The following is a 14,154-nucleotide window of genomic DNA, read 5'->3' as shown; positions in this document are numbered from 1 at the left end:
CTCAAGCAGTTGGAGGGACTGGTTAGAACAGGACTGAATGCCGGGAATCAAACCAGAACAAGCCAAAGTCTACACACCGCTGGGGAGCTGAGAGGAGGCAGGATGGGGAGGTTGAGCAGGAGTGCCTGGGAGCATTGGCTTGACCAGTGTGACACTGCTTATTGCTAGGTTGAGAAATCAGGCTTTGGAGGAAGGGAGGATTCAGGGGAGGGTTTTTTTACAAGAGAACAGAGGTCTGCAAGGCCTGAAAAGAAAAGGCCTAAGATTGCCATAGTTGGCAGTCTCAGCTCTGTCTTTCCTCATTGTGCTGGAAACCTTGGAATGTTTGAGGATGTGTGAACAAAATGTCACACCCTAACTTTTAAAAAGACCTCCCTTCTCCAGAATGCGAGTTCCCCGTTGCAGATAAATGATGGCTGGGGAGAGACAAACAAAGCCCTGAATTTGACACAGCAGATAAAAATCACTTCCCTTCTTTGCTCAATTATCTCTCTTGCCTCCAGTTACCTGATTACATCGTGAGGCTGCCTGGTGCCCGGGTATCTCTGAAATCCTCCTGCAGTTGCAGACTGGCTGCTTGGCATTTCCAGCTCTATTTCAGCAGAGTTAATGATGCCAGGGCAGGTGAACGGGGAGCACAGCCACAGGACAGGAGTCACTGTTTGCTTCTGGTTCACTATGTGGTTGCCAGTGGACAGGCATGAAGTTGGCCCCATCCAAGTAGTGCCAGAAAGCCTGGGAGTGCTCTCAGCTGCTGCAAATTTTTCTTATCTAGTCATCATAAATTAAAATGGCAAGTCCCTGTGGGGGCTGTCTGAGTCGACTTGGTGCTTGGAAAGTAAATGGGGCTTTTCGGAGAGACCTGCAAGTTGCTGCGGACTCCATGGCTGTATTGGAGTCTGAGCTCTAGAAAAAAGGCCTGCATGCAGGGAGGGTCTCTATAGAGCTGCCTACTGGGCCGCTGGCAGGAGAGGTGTCAAACCACTGCTAGACATTACCTCTGTTGTCAGCAGTGGGAGGCGACTTCTCTGTCTTCCTGTCCCCTGCATTGCAGAGCAGCTGAGGGATGGCTCAACTCTGGTCTTGTAGGGTGTTTGGTCTGAGCAAAGTCTGCCTGTGTGTGTTCTGTGGCATTTGGACTTCTGGTTTTGTTTCGCCTGCAGACGCTGTTAAATGGTGCTACGTTTCAGGGCATTCCCCTCCTCTCACCTACAGCACGGCTTCGGATTTTCCCTAAGTAATGATGACAGTGAACAGAGAGAAGAAGGCAGGCAGGAGGCAGAGCAGAGATCTCTTATAGACTAGCCACGTCAGACCTGCATAAGCTTCCAGGAGCCTGAAAACACCCTCCTTGTGCTTCTTTTCCAACAGGGTGCCTGAGCACCTAGTCAAGAGCATCACGTGGCAGACACTGCAGGCTGTGAACTTCTGCCACAAGCACAATGTAAGTCCCACAGACACTGGCGGTAATAGTCCTGGGGTGTGCGTGTCCTGCTACCAGCTCTCGGGGCCTTACTCTGTCAAAGCTGGCCACACAACCTTCAGGTGTTGTAGGAAACGTGTTTCTGGAGCGTAGCCACATGCTCTCGATGACGTTTGTTTGCTCAGGGTTCCAGACCTCGGGTTCACTGCCTGACAGTGATCGGAGCAGTAACTTGAGCTTGTCTTCCAGTCCAAACAGCGTCTTACAGCAAAATGCCCATGTCACCAAGCCTGTCCACAGCTGCAGAACACGGGCCTGGCATTAAATAGCAGCTCCCATTGATTTTGGTGAAAGCCTTTCTCTTGACTTCAGCAGGCATTGGCTCGGACACCGGGTGAAAGGATACACGATTAAATATGCCAAGACTGTGGAAGTTTTGCAGAAATCCTCTGACTTCTGACCAGTGCTGTTAGTGACAGGCTGAATAAATCGTGCTGGAAGCCTCTGGGGGAGAGGAGGACTTGATTGTTGGGTGGACTCTTTCCTTGCAGTCATATTCCTTCTTTTGCTTTGCCTGCCAAGGCCTGAGAGTGGAATGTGGGGCCAGAGGCCTCTGGAGAGAGTATTTTGTCTCCATGCTGAACCACAGGAGTGGCAGCTGACCGGTCTGAACCACAGTCTCTGTCTCTGTCTCTGTCTCTGTCTCTCTGTCTCTGTCTCTGTCTCTGTCTCTCTCTCTGCCAGAAGAAATCACTAGGTCATTGGTTTTAGCCTTCTGTGCATCACAGTATATGCATGTAACCTAAATACCTTCAGAGGACTGAATTATAAGCTGCTGCCTCAGGACAAAAGAGACCACAGTGCTCCCAGACTGACCCATGCTTTATAAAAAAGAAAAAAACCCCACCCCAAGTCCTTGCCAATCCATCTGGGGGAAATCCAGATGTGAAGACCAGTTGGCCCTGGAGCACGTAGGCAAGGTGCACTCATCAAGCATTGGAAAAAGGGGTTCTTGTGTCACCCAAGCCCTGCTACAGAATATCCCTCCTGCAGGTGACTAGCTGGGCCCTGGCACACCAGTGTGATCAGCCAGTATTGTGAGGCCAGGCTGCCAGTGCTGTGTGTGCTGGGGCAGCGCAGGATACCCAGGAGCAGCATGGCTATGAGGGAAGGGGGCAGGCTGGGGGTTCATAAAATGCACACGGCCAGGCCAGAAAGAACCACTAAAACTTCCTCCTCTCAAGCCTTGGCCCTCTTCTCCCCACCCCTGTGCAGGCCACAGACTTTTCCTCAGAGCACAGATGCATGTCACTTCTCTGGCTGATCTTTGTTCTCAAGAACCCAAGTGAGGGTGATCCTGCCTCTCCCTCCCGTTCTTAATTGGTCCCATGCTCAACACCCTGGGAAATCGCATCTTCTTTCAGGACTGACCTGGCATATATTCGCTGTCTTCTAGTCTTCATCTTTTTCAGCAGGGGCAAAAGTCCCCCCACTGCCAGATTCCTTCCTGTACAAGCACCGGGTGATGAAGTCACCAGCTTGATAAGCTGAGCTCTGTAAGCCTTGCCTTGTCAGGCTCAGCTTCCAGGGCTCAGATCACTGTTCAGGCCCCTCTTTGTAGTCTCTCCAGTGTTTCCATGCCAGGCATGGGCCCCAGGATGGGGTGCAGGAGCAGTCTCCTCAACGTGGTGTTCTCACTGGCAAGCTCCCTGCCACCAGTCCTTGCTTCCTCCAAGTGAAGTAGTGGAGTGCTCACCCCTGACCCTGCTGTCTGTTCTTGCAGTGCATCCACCGGGACGTGAAGCCGGAGAACATCCTGATCACCAAGCAGTCGGTCATCAAGCTTTGCGACTTCGGATTTGCTCGCATCCTGAGTAAGTGCTGGTTGCTGTGGCCTGTGCTAGAGCCCAAAGGAAGCGTTTGCCTGGGCACCTACATTGTGATCCAGACTTGCTTTGTCCTCATGTGATGCTTGTGCATGGCAACTGTCTTGTGAGGTGGGCTGGTGTTTACAAGGAAACACAGGTTGTGGGTGTGTTTTCACAGAAGAGTCTGAAGTGGGATCTTGAGAGCCCCAAGCTAGATGTAAATGAGCTGACTTGGATGCCTGGGGCAGGCCAGCCTTGCCTGCACGGAGCCTAGCCTAGACTGCATTGCGGTCTCGTGACTGCAGTGTGGGTAGACTGAGTCTCTGTGCTAGACTGGCCTGTTCTGCAAAAGGTCCTTTCCCCTTGGGAACAATGGCTTCACTTTTCCTGTAACAATAACGCCTGCTCCCAAGCCCTGTGACTAGTCTTGGAACATCTGGTCCGGAAGAGCCACACACAGGCTGAGGCCTGGCTTTCACTGGGCAGCACCACAGGGTTGGTGCCCAAGGGTTTCCCCAGAGCAGGAGTGGCCGGGAGTGTGCACAGCAGCTCTACCTGATGGCTTTCAGGTTGGTTACAGTCATTCTGCTGGTACCTGAAACAATAAACAAGGCACTTGCTGCACTTAAGAATTCTGACGCTCCGGTTCGGTCTTTCCTTACCCCGCTCCAGCTGGACCCAGTGACTATTACACAGACTACGTGGCAACCCGGTGGTACCGTTCTCCCGAGCTGCTTGTGGGAGATACTCAGTATGGCCCTCCCGTAGACGTCTGGGCCATAGGCTGCGTTTTTGCAGAGTTGCTCTCTGGTGTCCCTCTGTGGCCTGGCAAATCAGATGTCGACCAGCTGTACCTAATCAGGAGGACACTAGGTAAGTGTCCCCTGGGTGATGCACTTTAGGTTGTGCTGATTTCTAACCCTTTGAATGGCATGATAGTAGAAATGGTGCATGCAGCTGCTACACAAGGCTATCTTGATAAAGTCCAACTCCAACAGATCCAGAGAGATGGTGGGGGGTGTGCGTGTGTGTGTTAGGAAACCCTCAGGTTAGCCCCTCACAGCTGAAATCACCATTCCTTTGCTTTTGTTGCATTTTATTCCCTGCTAATGCAGTGGCCTGACCTTTGAGTCTCAGAAGGAAAGGCTGTGCCTGAGAGCAGCGTGATGATCACTGTGCAAATACACTTGAGCTTCCCGGTAACGTGCCGGTGAGAGGTCCTGACTGAAGAGCAGCAATGACTATGCTAATAGTGATGTTGCAACTCCCTTTTCAATGAGCTCCAGCACCACATAGGTCACTGTAGATCCACTCCTGACAGCAACCCAGCACCAACAACTCCCACCAGCATGAATGGGCATAGAGGCAACCCTTGTGAGAACAGTATTTTAATGAGGGTCCCTTTTTAAGAACATAGCACTGGACAGGGACATCGAGTCAAGTCCTCTGCCACCAGTGTGACTTAGAGGAAGAACTTCCTGAACCCACATTTAGTGAACGGTGTGACCTTGATTTCCAGCCTTGCATTCTATGATTGGAAGGACAAGATCCTTCAGCCAGGAATCTCGGTTTTCTAAGCAGTGGTAGGAGCACCAGTTAACCCCAGTAAACTTGGAAGTGCCCAACCTCCCAGTGCTTCAGAGGGAGGTGAAAAAAGATTCTGTATTTCCTGTTGATTTCAGTGAGAGGGGATAGTTTTCCTGAGCACCTCTTGTTTAGGGGTTCTTTGCATATGTGATTGCAGTTTCATATGTTCAGGGTGCCAGGTGCTACCCAGGCATTCTTGCAGCCATTTTTAAAGGGCTTACATTTGTAATTCCATTGCCAAATCATTTTTCCAGTCTCTGGGAGCGATGTCAAAGGGTGGTTTGGGGTTTTTTTTTAAGGGGCTGCATGAATCATGTGGAATCATGGAATTATGAAGGTTGCTTACTCAGATTAGAAAGCTGATTTTGGTTCCGTTGCTTTTGCAAACCCTTCATATTTGCCCATCAGGCATGTTCAAGGGATCAGCCTTTGCTGGAAGAAATACTTCCTCACTGGGAGTGACTCTGATAGAGGTGACAACAAATGTTGAGTATTGTGTTAAGCCCCAAACCTGCAATTGGTCCCACACTTTGACCAGGTGGGAGCTCACCGGGCCCTCCAGACCTTACAGCGCAACATTCAGTGAGTTAAGGGTGCCCATGGAGGATGGAAATGAGGGCACATGATTTTCATACATGGGCAGCTCTGCAGGCAGGGGACACTTGCAGTGAACACTGCCCAAGCCGGCAGCACAGCACCCTCTGTCTCCTGCCAAATGAAAGTGGGGGCTGAATGTTGTGATCATGAACAGGAGTAAGGAAAGGGGGCATTTAGGCAAGTTATTTGTCCTAGATGGGGGCCATATTCAAAGGGGGTGCAGCAGCATGATTGTATACCCCCTTTCCACAGTGTAGCTCAGTGGCTTTGGAGTCCAGATCACACTGTGGGAGCAGCAGTTGGGAACTCCTTTTTAGGTCCCCGAAGCAGGTAAGAATCCTCCCGCTCTTGGCACCCTCTCCCTTCCCCTCCATGGTCAGCAGCATCTCCCCTCCCCTCCGTAGCTACTTATTGGGGTTCAGGTAGGGGAGACTCACCCAGTGCTGCTGCTGTCCCCAGCTGACGCGTGGGTGGGGGAACCTTAGAGCTGTTCCTGCCCTGCTCTAACCAGGCTGCAGGGAGCAGCTGCATGGGGAGCTGAGCTCCACCAAGGACAGCGGTGGTGACAGGTGGGTCTCCCCTTTCTGTGACCCAACAGGCATAATTAGAGAGAGAGAGTGAGGGGAGTGACTGGGAGGGGAGGGGAGGTAGTACGGAGCATGGAGAGGAGGGGAAAGGGTGCCAAGAGGGAGGGTTTTTACCTGTTTCAGGGACCTAAAAATAAAAAAAGTCCCTGGTTGCTATTCCTGTGGCAGGGTCTGCCTGCCCTTGGTTGAGGGGGGAGGCTGGGAGTAGAGGTATAGCCACCCTGCAGCACCCCCTCTTTTAAAATCCTGGATCTTCCTGTTCTGTGGATTATTTGCTCAAGGCCTTCCCCTCCTCCTTAGACCCCTCAGATTCCTTGAAGATTGTCCCCTTGGTATCCCCTTTCGACCTCAGAGTGACTTTCATATTTCAGCATCTCTGCTCCGGATACGATTCTCACTGCTCTGGCCCGTCTAGGCTTCTCACTGTGCCCATCACGGTGGTACCTGAATGTCCTGGGCCTAATCCAATGTCCCTGTGAATTTCTAACTGACTGCTGTGCTGTTGCTGAGGCCACTGCTAACTTGGGCAGAGGCTGGCAACAGTATGACAGGAGCTGTTCTTGTGGGTCCATTCCCTGGATCCCCCCACTCTCTTCACAAGCTGCATTCGTGATAGTTCTGACCGCTCGTCATCCTGGCCAGAGCTTTGTTTTCAAGGATGGAAAATGATATAGGAGCTTTTCATTAATGTTTAGCAAGAATTTGTTCCCTTTACACCACAGGTTCTCTAGCACAGATGAGATCCACTTCTGTTTTTACCATTAATCTGACCCACATCAAGGTTTGAGACAGCCCTGGTATTTTTCCAGGAAGAGCAGTAAGCTCCCTGCCTCTGTCTCTGGATTTGGCTTATCACCCTGGGGGAGGAATTCCAGTCAAATCTGGCAGAAGATTAGGGATACTTTCATATTTTGTAAAAGTATCTTCAAATGCAAAGGGAGACACTTTGAACAGCTTAGGGTTGAGCTTCTCCCAGCTGTTAGCCGTTTTGCCACAAAGGAAATCGCAGGAGGTTTTGGATGTGGAATGGTGGGGGGGGGGTTTAAAAAAAGCTCCGCGCTTCTCTGTTTAGCTGGACCTCCCTTAAAACTCTGCAGTATGGACTAAATTTTCTCTTATTGCTTCTGTTGCACACTGGTACGTAGCAGGCACAGAGCCGATTCTCAGTTCTGGGTGGAGGGAACAAACGTGCTTTATAATTGTAGTGATTCTTGAATAAATCAAGATTCATATTTTCTTGTGGGACAATTTAGAAAACTGTTGGCCTATGAAAAAATCAAGGGACTAACACACATGCTATAAAATACACACAGTTTGATTGCTGTGTCCTTGAGTCCTCTCATTCAAGCTTTAAGTCATTTACTCACTTTTAATAATGGGGTTTCAGCTGAGAAGGATTTCCGTTGGACCTGAGCTCTGGAAAGGACTCTGGCTGAGGCAGGAATTACAGAGAAGAGCTACTTCACAGCTATGTGCTGATGTACTATGTGTAGTGTTACACTGGCTCTCCTTAGTGGCTTGACAGCTTGTTTGCTGCCTGCTGCTCTTTCCTGAATGGAAAGGCTTTGCAAGGGGTTTGTGAAGCCCCCTTGGGGAAGCCTCGCATTAACCCCTTCCTCTCTGTGCTGCCTTTCAGCCCATCCTGGCTCTGGAGAGCCCCAGAGGAAGTTTAAAAAAAGTCATCTGATTGGAAGGAGCCTGAGCCTGTGCCCTGCCAGGGGTCAGGAATGGGGAGGAGGGGAGGCCCGTTGTTAGGAGCATGAAAGCTTGGCTTTGAGAGTGCCAAAGCACAGCATCAGCGCTGAGAACCAGGTTGGCACGACAGTCCCTGCCCTCCTGGTGAACAAAGCAGGCCCTGCGCTGCCAGCCCAAAACAAACAGCGGCTCTTGCCGGCTGCTTATCGGGACGGTGGACTGTGCCGTTCTGTCCCAGTGCCTGTCGGTTCGTTTTGCCTAAAACACTTTCAGGCATCCCCAGCATTCCCTCCCCTTGGAGAGCCCTGGACAGTCTGACGGCAGGCGGGGGCTGAGCTTCCCAGCTCTGCTAGCCTGATCTCACAGCTGCTCGTGCAGCACCCTCTAGCTTCTGCACTGTCCACACTCCTGCATTTCGGTCCAGCCAGTGCCAGAACTGTGTATAAGAGCACAAGTGGGATGACAACAACGGTATTGATGCCTGTCATATCTGTGTGTGTAATAAAGAGGGAAGTACCCCTGCTATTACAAAGTGCTCCACATTACAGTAGCGAGGTGTCCTTTAGGCTGCAGGGGTTGGACTTTGCTGACATGATGTAATTTCCAAAGAGGTGTTAATACCCAAACTGGTTGTGACTGGGTGGCAGAGTGTGGAAAGAGAGACATAGTTAGCTGTGTGGGAGCCCAGATCATACCGCATGGATAGGATCTGGTGCTCCTGCTCTGAAGGTGTTACCACTTCAGCGTAAGGGGAGTTCCCATGAGCAGAATAGGGGCAAGGGCACACAGGCTGACCCCACTATTGACAACTAAACATCCGGCAGAGGTAGCCAGCTCACTGCAGTAGTGAGGTTTAAACATGTCTGGTGATCAAGGCTTTTAATGAGGGAAGTGTAGAGGGGAAGATTAGTGCTCGTCTCATTACTGATTCTCTCAATGCCAGCATGTCAGTGTTAAACTTTTCCCTGCGTTGCTGCAGACTAAGCTTGTGAAGTGCGGGCACTGCTAACCTGGGCATGCTAACCTGCTTGTTTTGTGTTCTTGATCAAAGGGGACCTAATTCCCAGGCATCAGCAAGTGTTCAGCACCAACCAGTTCTTCAGTGGGGTAAGGATTCCAGACCCGGACAATATGGTAAGGACACTCTGCAGACTCCCAGCAATTGAGTCTAACGCTACTCAGCAAGTTGCATGCTGTGTTGTAGAGATGACTGTATGTGGCTAGAGAAGGGTTTTCTGGGGTGGAGAGCTCAAGTGTGGTTCCCAGTGCTGTACACTGGGTTACAGCTAAGCAATAATTGGAGATATCGGCCATATTCTAGGGGGTTAATGACCTCCTAAAGCAACAGGTTGCCCAAGCTGCAGCTCAACCTGTTCGTGTGCCCTGTGCAAAACCCCACACCAAGGGGGTTGTCACTATTGTAGACAGCAATTAATAACCACAGGCGTGTGTCCTGGAGAGGAGAACTTTCATCTCCCGCGCTGTCATGTTCAGCTCAAAGATTGAGGTTGTCGAAATCGTTGTAGGCTTAGGGCTATAGACAGACCCTGGCAGCTACGTTTGCTCTCCTGCTGTACAGGATTATTATTCCCCACTCAGAGGCTTTGCAACCCTGTTTAGAATGGCTCCTGGGTGGAGAGGCTTGGCACATCTGCTTTGAACAATATTTTGCAGGACTAGCTCACTTCAGTCTGTTATTTTTAACCTGACATTCAACATATTTCACTCTGGTCATTGTCATTCCCTCACTGTCCCAGCCCCTGCCTTTAATGACAGGCCAGTTCCAGAACAGGTGTCTAAGCAAGTAGCAGAGTGGTGTGGGAAGTGGGTCACGTAGGAAAGGGCACCTGATCCGTGAAAAATGTATTATGAATAGAATGGCACTTTATTTTCACAGGAGCCACTGGAGGCGAAGTTCCCTAACATTTCATATCCTGCTCTAGCCTTGATGAAGGTAAGCAGACAACAGGCAATGACGTTCTGAGCTCATTCGTAATGAATGTAGAGAAGCTGAAGAGCTGACTTGATCCTGGCCTGCAAACATCTGCTCTAGTATTTAATTAATTGATTTAGTATTTAAGTATAATATATGTATTTAAGACTTCTGAGAGTGGAAGCATCAAGCAGAAAATGAAATAATGAGAACCACCTATTGGAAACTGAAGGTGAACAAATTCAGACTGGAAATAGGTCATAGGATAACAGAAAAGTAGGGCCTTGTGAGGTCATCTAGTCCAGCCCCCTGCTCAGGGTAGGACTGTCCCCAACTAAACCATCCCAGCCAAGTGTCTGTCCAACCTGCTCTTGAAAATGTCCAAGGCCGGAGATTCCACTTCTCTAGGCAGTCTGTTCCAGTGCTTGGTCACCCTCGTAGTGAGAAAGTTCCCCTTCATCTCCCATCTCAATTTTCCCTACTGCAGTTTAAGGCCATTACTCCTAGTCCTCAAAGTCCCCTATAGCCACAGAGAATGGGCTGTCTCCATCCTCTCTGTGTCACCCCTTGGGGATTTGAAGACTATTATCAAATCCCCCGTCTTCTCCAGATTAAATAACCCTGGTTCTTTGAGCCTTTCTTCGTAAATCCTGCTTCCTAGGCCCCTAATCATTTTTGTTGGTATGCAGTGAGAACAGCTGGACAACTTCTCATGGAGTCTTGATTTACATTAAGGTTGAATGCCTTCCTGAAGGATCTGCTCTAGCTCGTGGAAGTTGTGGGCTGGATGTAGATATTACAGCAGGATGTTCTGTGGTCTGTAATATATAGAAAGCCAAACAAGATGATCTATTCTGGTAGGAGATTCTGTTAATTTATTTCCATGTTGCAGAAGTAGGAATTATTCAGTGTTAACCCCTTGTGTGTGTCATGGTTTAGGGAGTTCTGTTCTGACTGTTAACATTGGCACTTCCCGAGGCCTGAAGCTTGTTCTTTTTAAATGGCATGTTTGTTAAAACCAGCTGCTTTTATCAGCCATCCTGCAATTAGTTGATAAGTGTTGTACCGTTCATCCTTGTGTGGTCCTCTACTGTTTTCTAAGGGCTGCCTTCATATGGACCCTGCTGAGAGACAAACCTGTGAGCAGCTACTGCAACACCCGTACTTCGATGGCATTAGAGAATCAGGAGAATTGGGAAAGGAGCATGATAAAGCTGCTCGGAAGCCAGCCAGGGCAACACGAAAGCACATGCCAGGGGTGAGACTTGTCAGCAATAAATGTACCGTGCTTAGGAAAGGAACTGGTGTTCTTGTAGCTTCTAGCACATGGAGTTTAGTTTCTCACACCTGCAGTGTCTCAAGATAAGGACCCCTAAATCAGACTCAGTCATCCAACTAAGAGCTCCCCTTTGCTCCTACGGCCCCAGTTCCCACAACAGCTTTCTTCCCTGCTGACACGGTTGACAGTAACTGGAGGGTTGTCAACTTGGGATGTAGCACGTTTCCAAGCTGCTGCCCATTCATGTGTTCTAAGACTAAGCCAATTCCCCCCAGTCCTCTGCCATGTGATCGATGGATAAGACCCATGTTCTTCTTGCCCTAAGTGGAAGGACCTGAGTTACAGAACAACAAATATTACATACCTGAGCAGCATCTCTAGAAGTGTATAACTATTTTATGTGGCTATTATGATGTGTTTGATTGGATTAGCCTACTTCACGTTCCTATGAAAGCACAAACTCTGTCCTTTCTTCTTTAGCTACAACACCTTCCTCAGTTAACCAGCAGTAACGTGTTACCAGCTTTGGATAACAAGAAGTATTTTTCCAACACAAGAAAACTGAACTACCATTTCCCCAACATCTGAGAAGATCCCGGCCACTACTGACAACTAAACTACAAGCCCTCCAGAATTTTTTTTTAAAAAGATTTGAGGTGAAAAATTAAACCAGCATAAATGTTATGATACGGATGTGAGTGATCTGTAAAGTTAATTGTTAGGGGACATCAAAGGAAGGAAAATCCTGCAGAGAGTGCCCAAAGCTACTAATCAGTGTTCTGTGTACAAAGGAAAACACATAGTTATGTTGCTTTTATTTGTGATTGTATTGTGGTTTGGGATTCCTGGGAACCAGTGCTTACAGTATGTGACACTAATAACGTGCATCTATGGCCTGTATTGAAGACTTTGCAGTCAAATCACGTGCATGCCAAACAGGTTTGTTCCAGAAAGCCCTGTTCTGTCAAAGTGGTAATATAAACCATTGTCTGTGACTGTATTACACAGCAGGAATAATAGATGCAGCAAGGACTCGTGCACAGGCTGCGCTGCGTTCCTGTGAGCAAGGAGTCCTACCTGAGGAACCTGCTATGTTCTTCAGGATTGGGCCAGCAGGCTGTCATGCTAACTGCATCAGTCACTCGTTTGGATGAACTTGCTGAAATCCAAGTATGTGTAGTATTGCCCCAAGTTGTGCACTTCAGATAGGAAAAAGAGCATTAGGAAGAGCCAAGATCAATAAACGTAGCAGAATGTCCCTCAGGCAAGGTTATCGCTTGTGGAGGGAATAAATGTAATAAATAATACCATGGTCTTGCTTTAGACTAGATTTTACAGGACTCCTGCCTCTGTCTTCCTAGCTTTATCCAGGAGGCAAGGATTTCTTAAGGCGATAGCTTTCTATTGGACCAGCTGCATAGTTGGGAGAGTTAGATAAGCTTTTGAATGCAAGATGCTCTTCATCGGGTCTGAGCAGCTAAAGGCTGCAGAGTATAGTATTACGCAGTGGTTTCATTTGATGTTTTGCTGTTGACCCAGTCATTTCTCTGTAACTTTGCAGGTGTCGATATTGCCCAAACAATCCCGGGACCTGTTTAGGAAGGCACAGGCAGGGAGTGCTCCTCAGTAGCTACCTTAGAATACTTCATCTCATTTCTTTGGGTAATCTTGGGATGTGATATTCTGTTGCATTTTAATAGAATACAAGTAACTTGTCTTTCTGACATAATAACGTGTCTTAATGTTTAGTAAGTATACACAGTGATGTATGTACGTAGGACCACTTCAGGAGTCTTTAACAGCTGTTTGAAGTACAGAGCAAGAGACGCGTGTTCTTTTGAATACTATAGGTATAATGCATTTGAAATATATGAGATTCTCTTAGTGAGGCAGATCATGTATCCTCACAATTAAATGTCTAGTGAACTTTCTATTTGTATCCTCATATTGGAATGTTCAAATTCCTAGACTAATACAGCTAATGTATTTTAATCTTGAGCATTGTTCCATGTGTATTTTTGGTCATATCCTTTTGGAAAAGAATATAAATATCTTTTTGCAGGAATACCAGTTGTCCAGTCTTGCACCTTTGCAGTTTAACAGCACAACCATGCTCTAGAACTACATGCTGTTTGGGACATGAGGCAAATCAAGGATATGATCCTGCAAGATGCAGGCTCTACCGAAGTTCCAGATCTCAGACCCAGTCTTGCTGCAACCATCTGCTGAGCAGCAGAAACTGGCCAAGGTTCATCTTGCTCAAAATGTGGTGTCTGGTGGGGGCTAGCCTCTGATGCTGTGGAGGAAAGCAAAGGAACCCTAGAGCTGGAAGATGAGGGATCGTTTCTGTCCTCACAAGGTCACATCTTGGTCTCTCATAGTTAGGGTTGGATTTGCATCCAGAAGTAAAACTACACATTTGGAGTATCTGGACCCCAGTGCTCTCCCCTGTACTAATGGAGTGTGAGACATTCTGTGAGAATCAATATTATTTTATCTGGATTTTCCTAGTAGCCAGAGGCCCCGGGCAGCATGCCACTGTGTTAGGTGCTGTACAAACACAGAATGAAAACACTGACTTCAAAGAGCTTATGATCCCAGTGGAGACAAGTACAAGGATGCAGCAAGGCAGGATTAGTCAGCAAGATCACCCTCAGCCTCAGGATGTCAGTAGCCTACAGGTACAATGTACAATCTACACTGGAAATGCCAAGGGGCTCAGAAACTTGTTCTGTTGAAACTAACTGGCTGATGCTAGGGTCCCTTAATAACCCCCCAGCATCCTTCACTCAGTTCGGAGTTACAGCCCTTCATCGTGTGTCATGTGGAATCTCTGATGGGGTTCCATTTACAGTGTTACTGCACTCTATTTTAGTATGTTGCTCTTCATAATAAGCAGCATCTTTAGTTTTCCCCAATCATTTTAAATTTATTAGTTAGTTAATGAAATCCCACACCCCAGGTAAGGATGCATCTAAAGAGCAGAGCCATTCCCACCTGCCTCAAGCTTTTGGTGGTTTGGGTGTGGGCAGCAGCTGTAAGGGCCTACACTTTTAGCTGTTGCCTAATAAAATTACACTGGCTCTTCCCTTCCACCCCACAGGACCTCAAAGACACCCCTTCCACATTTTTGCCCTACTGAGTTGTCTCATGTGGCCCTAACATCCGTTTCTTTCAGCTGAATG

General features: G+C 48.4%; 1 protein-coding gene across 2 annotated transcripts in view; it reads left to right on the top strand.

Moving 5' to 3' along the window:
- The window catches only part of CDKL1 (cyclin dependent kinase like 1), a 30,711-nt gene extending 17,744 nt beyond the window's left edge, over positions 1–12,967 (top strand). The window contains exons 3-9 of one of the 2 annotated variants that reach the window (XM_090034334.1): positions 1,372–1,444; positions 3,207–3,297; positions 3,964–4,164; positions 8,809–8,891; positions 9,655–9,711; positions 10,793–10,948; positions 11,450–12,967. In XM_090034334.1, coding sequence (XP_089890460.1) covers positions 1,372–1,444; positions 3,207–3,297; positions 3,964–4,164; positions 8,809–8,891; positions 9,655–9,711; positions 10,793–10,948; positions 11,450–11,557 — 769 coding nt within the window. In that variant the 3' untranslated portion in view covers positions 11,558–12,967. The remainder of the gene's footprint in view (positions 1–1,371; positions 1,445–3,206; positions 3,298–3,963; positions 4,165–8,808; positions 8,892–9,654; positions 9,712–10,792; positions 10,949–11,449) is intronic. The other variant, XM_090034335.1, reaches the window with a different exon arrangement.
- Positions 12,968–14,154: the final 1,187 nt, after the last annotated feature.

Source organism: Crocodylus siamensis, chromosome 2 (assembly GCF_052110815.1).
Source record: "Crocodylus siamensis isolate JL-2025a chromosome 2, ASM5211081v1, whole genome shotgun sequence".
NCBI lineage: Eukaryota > Metazoa > Chordata > Crocodylia > Crocodylidae > Crocodylus > Crocodylus siamensis.
The sequence above is the reverse complement of the archived record's forward strand: the minus strand, read 5'-3'. Positions and strand labels throughout refer to the sequence as shown.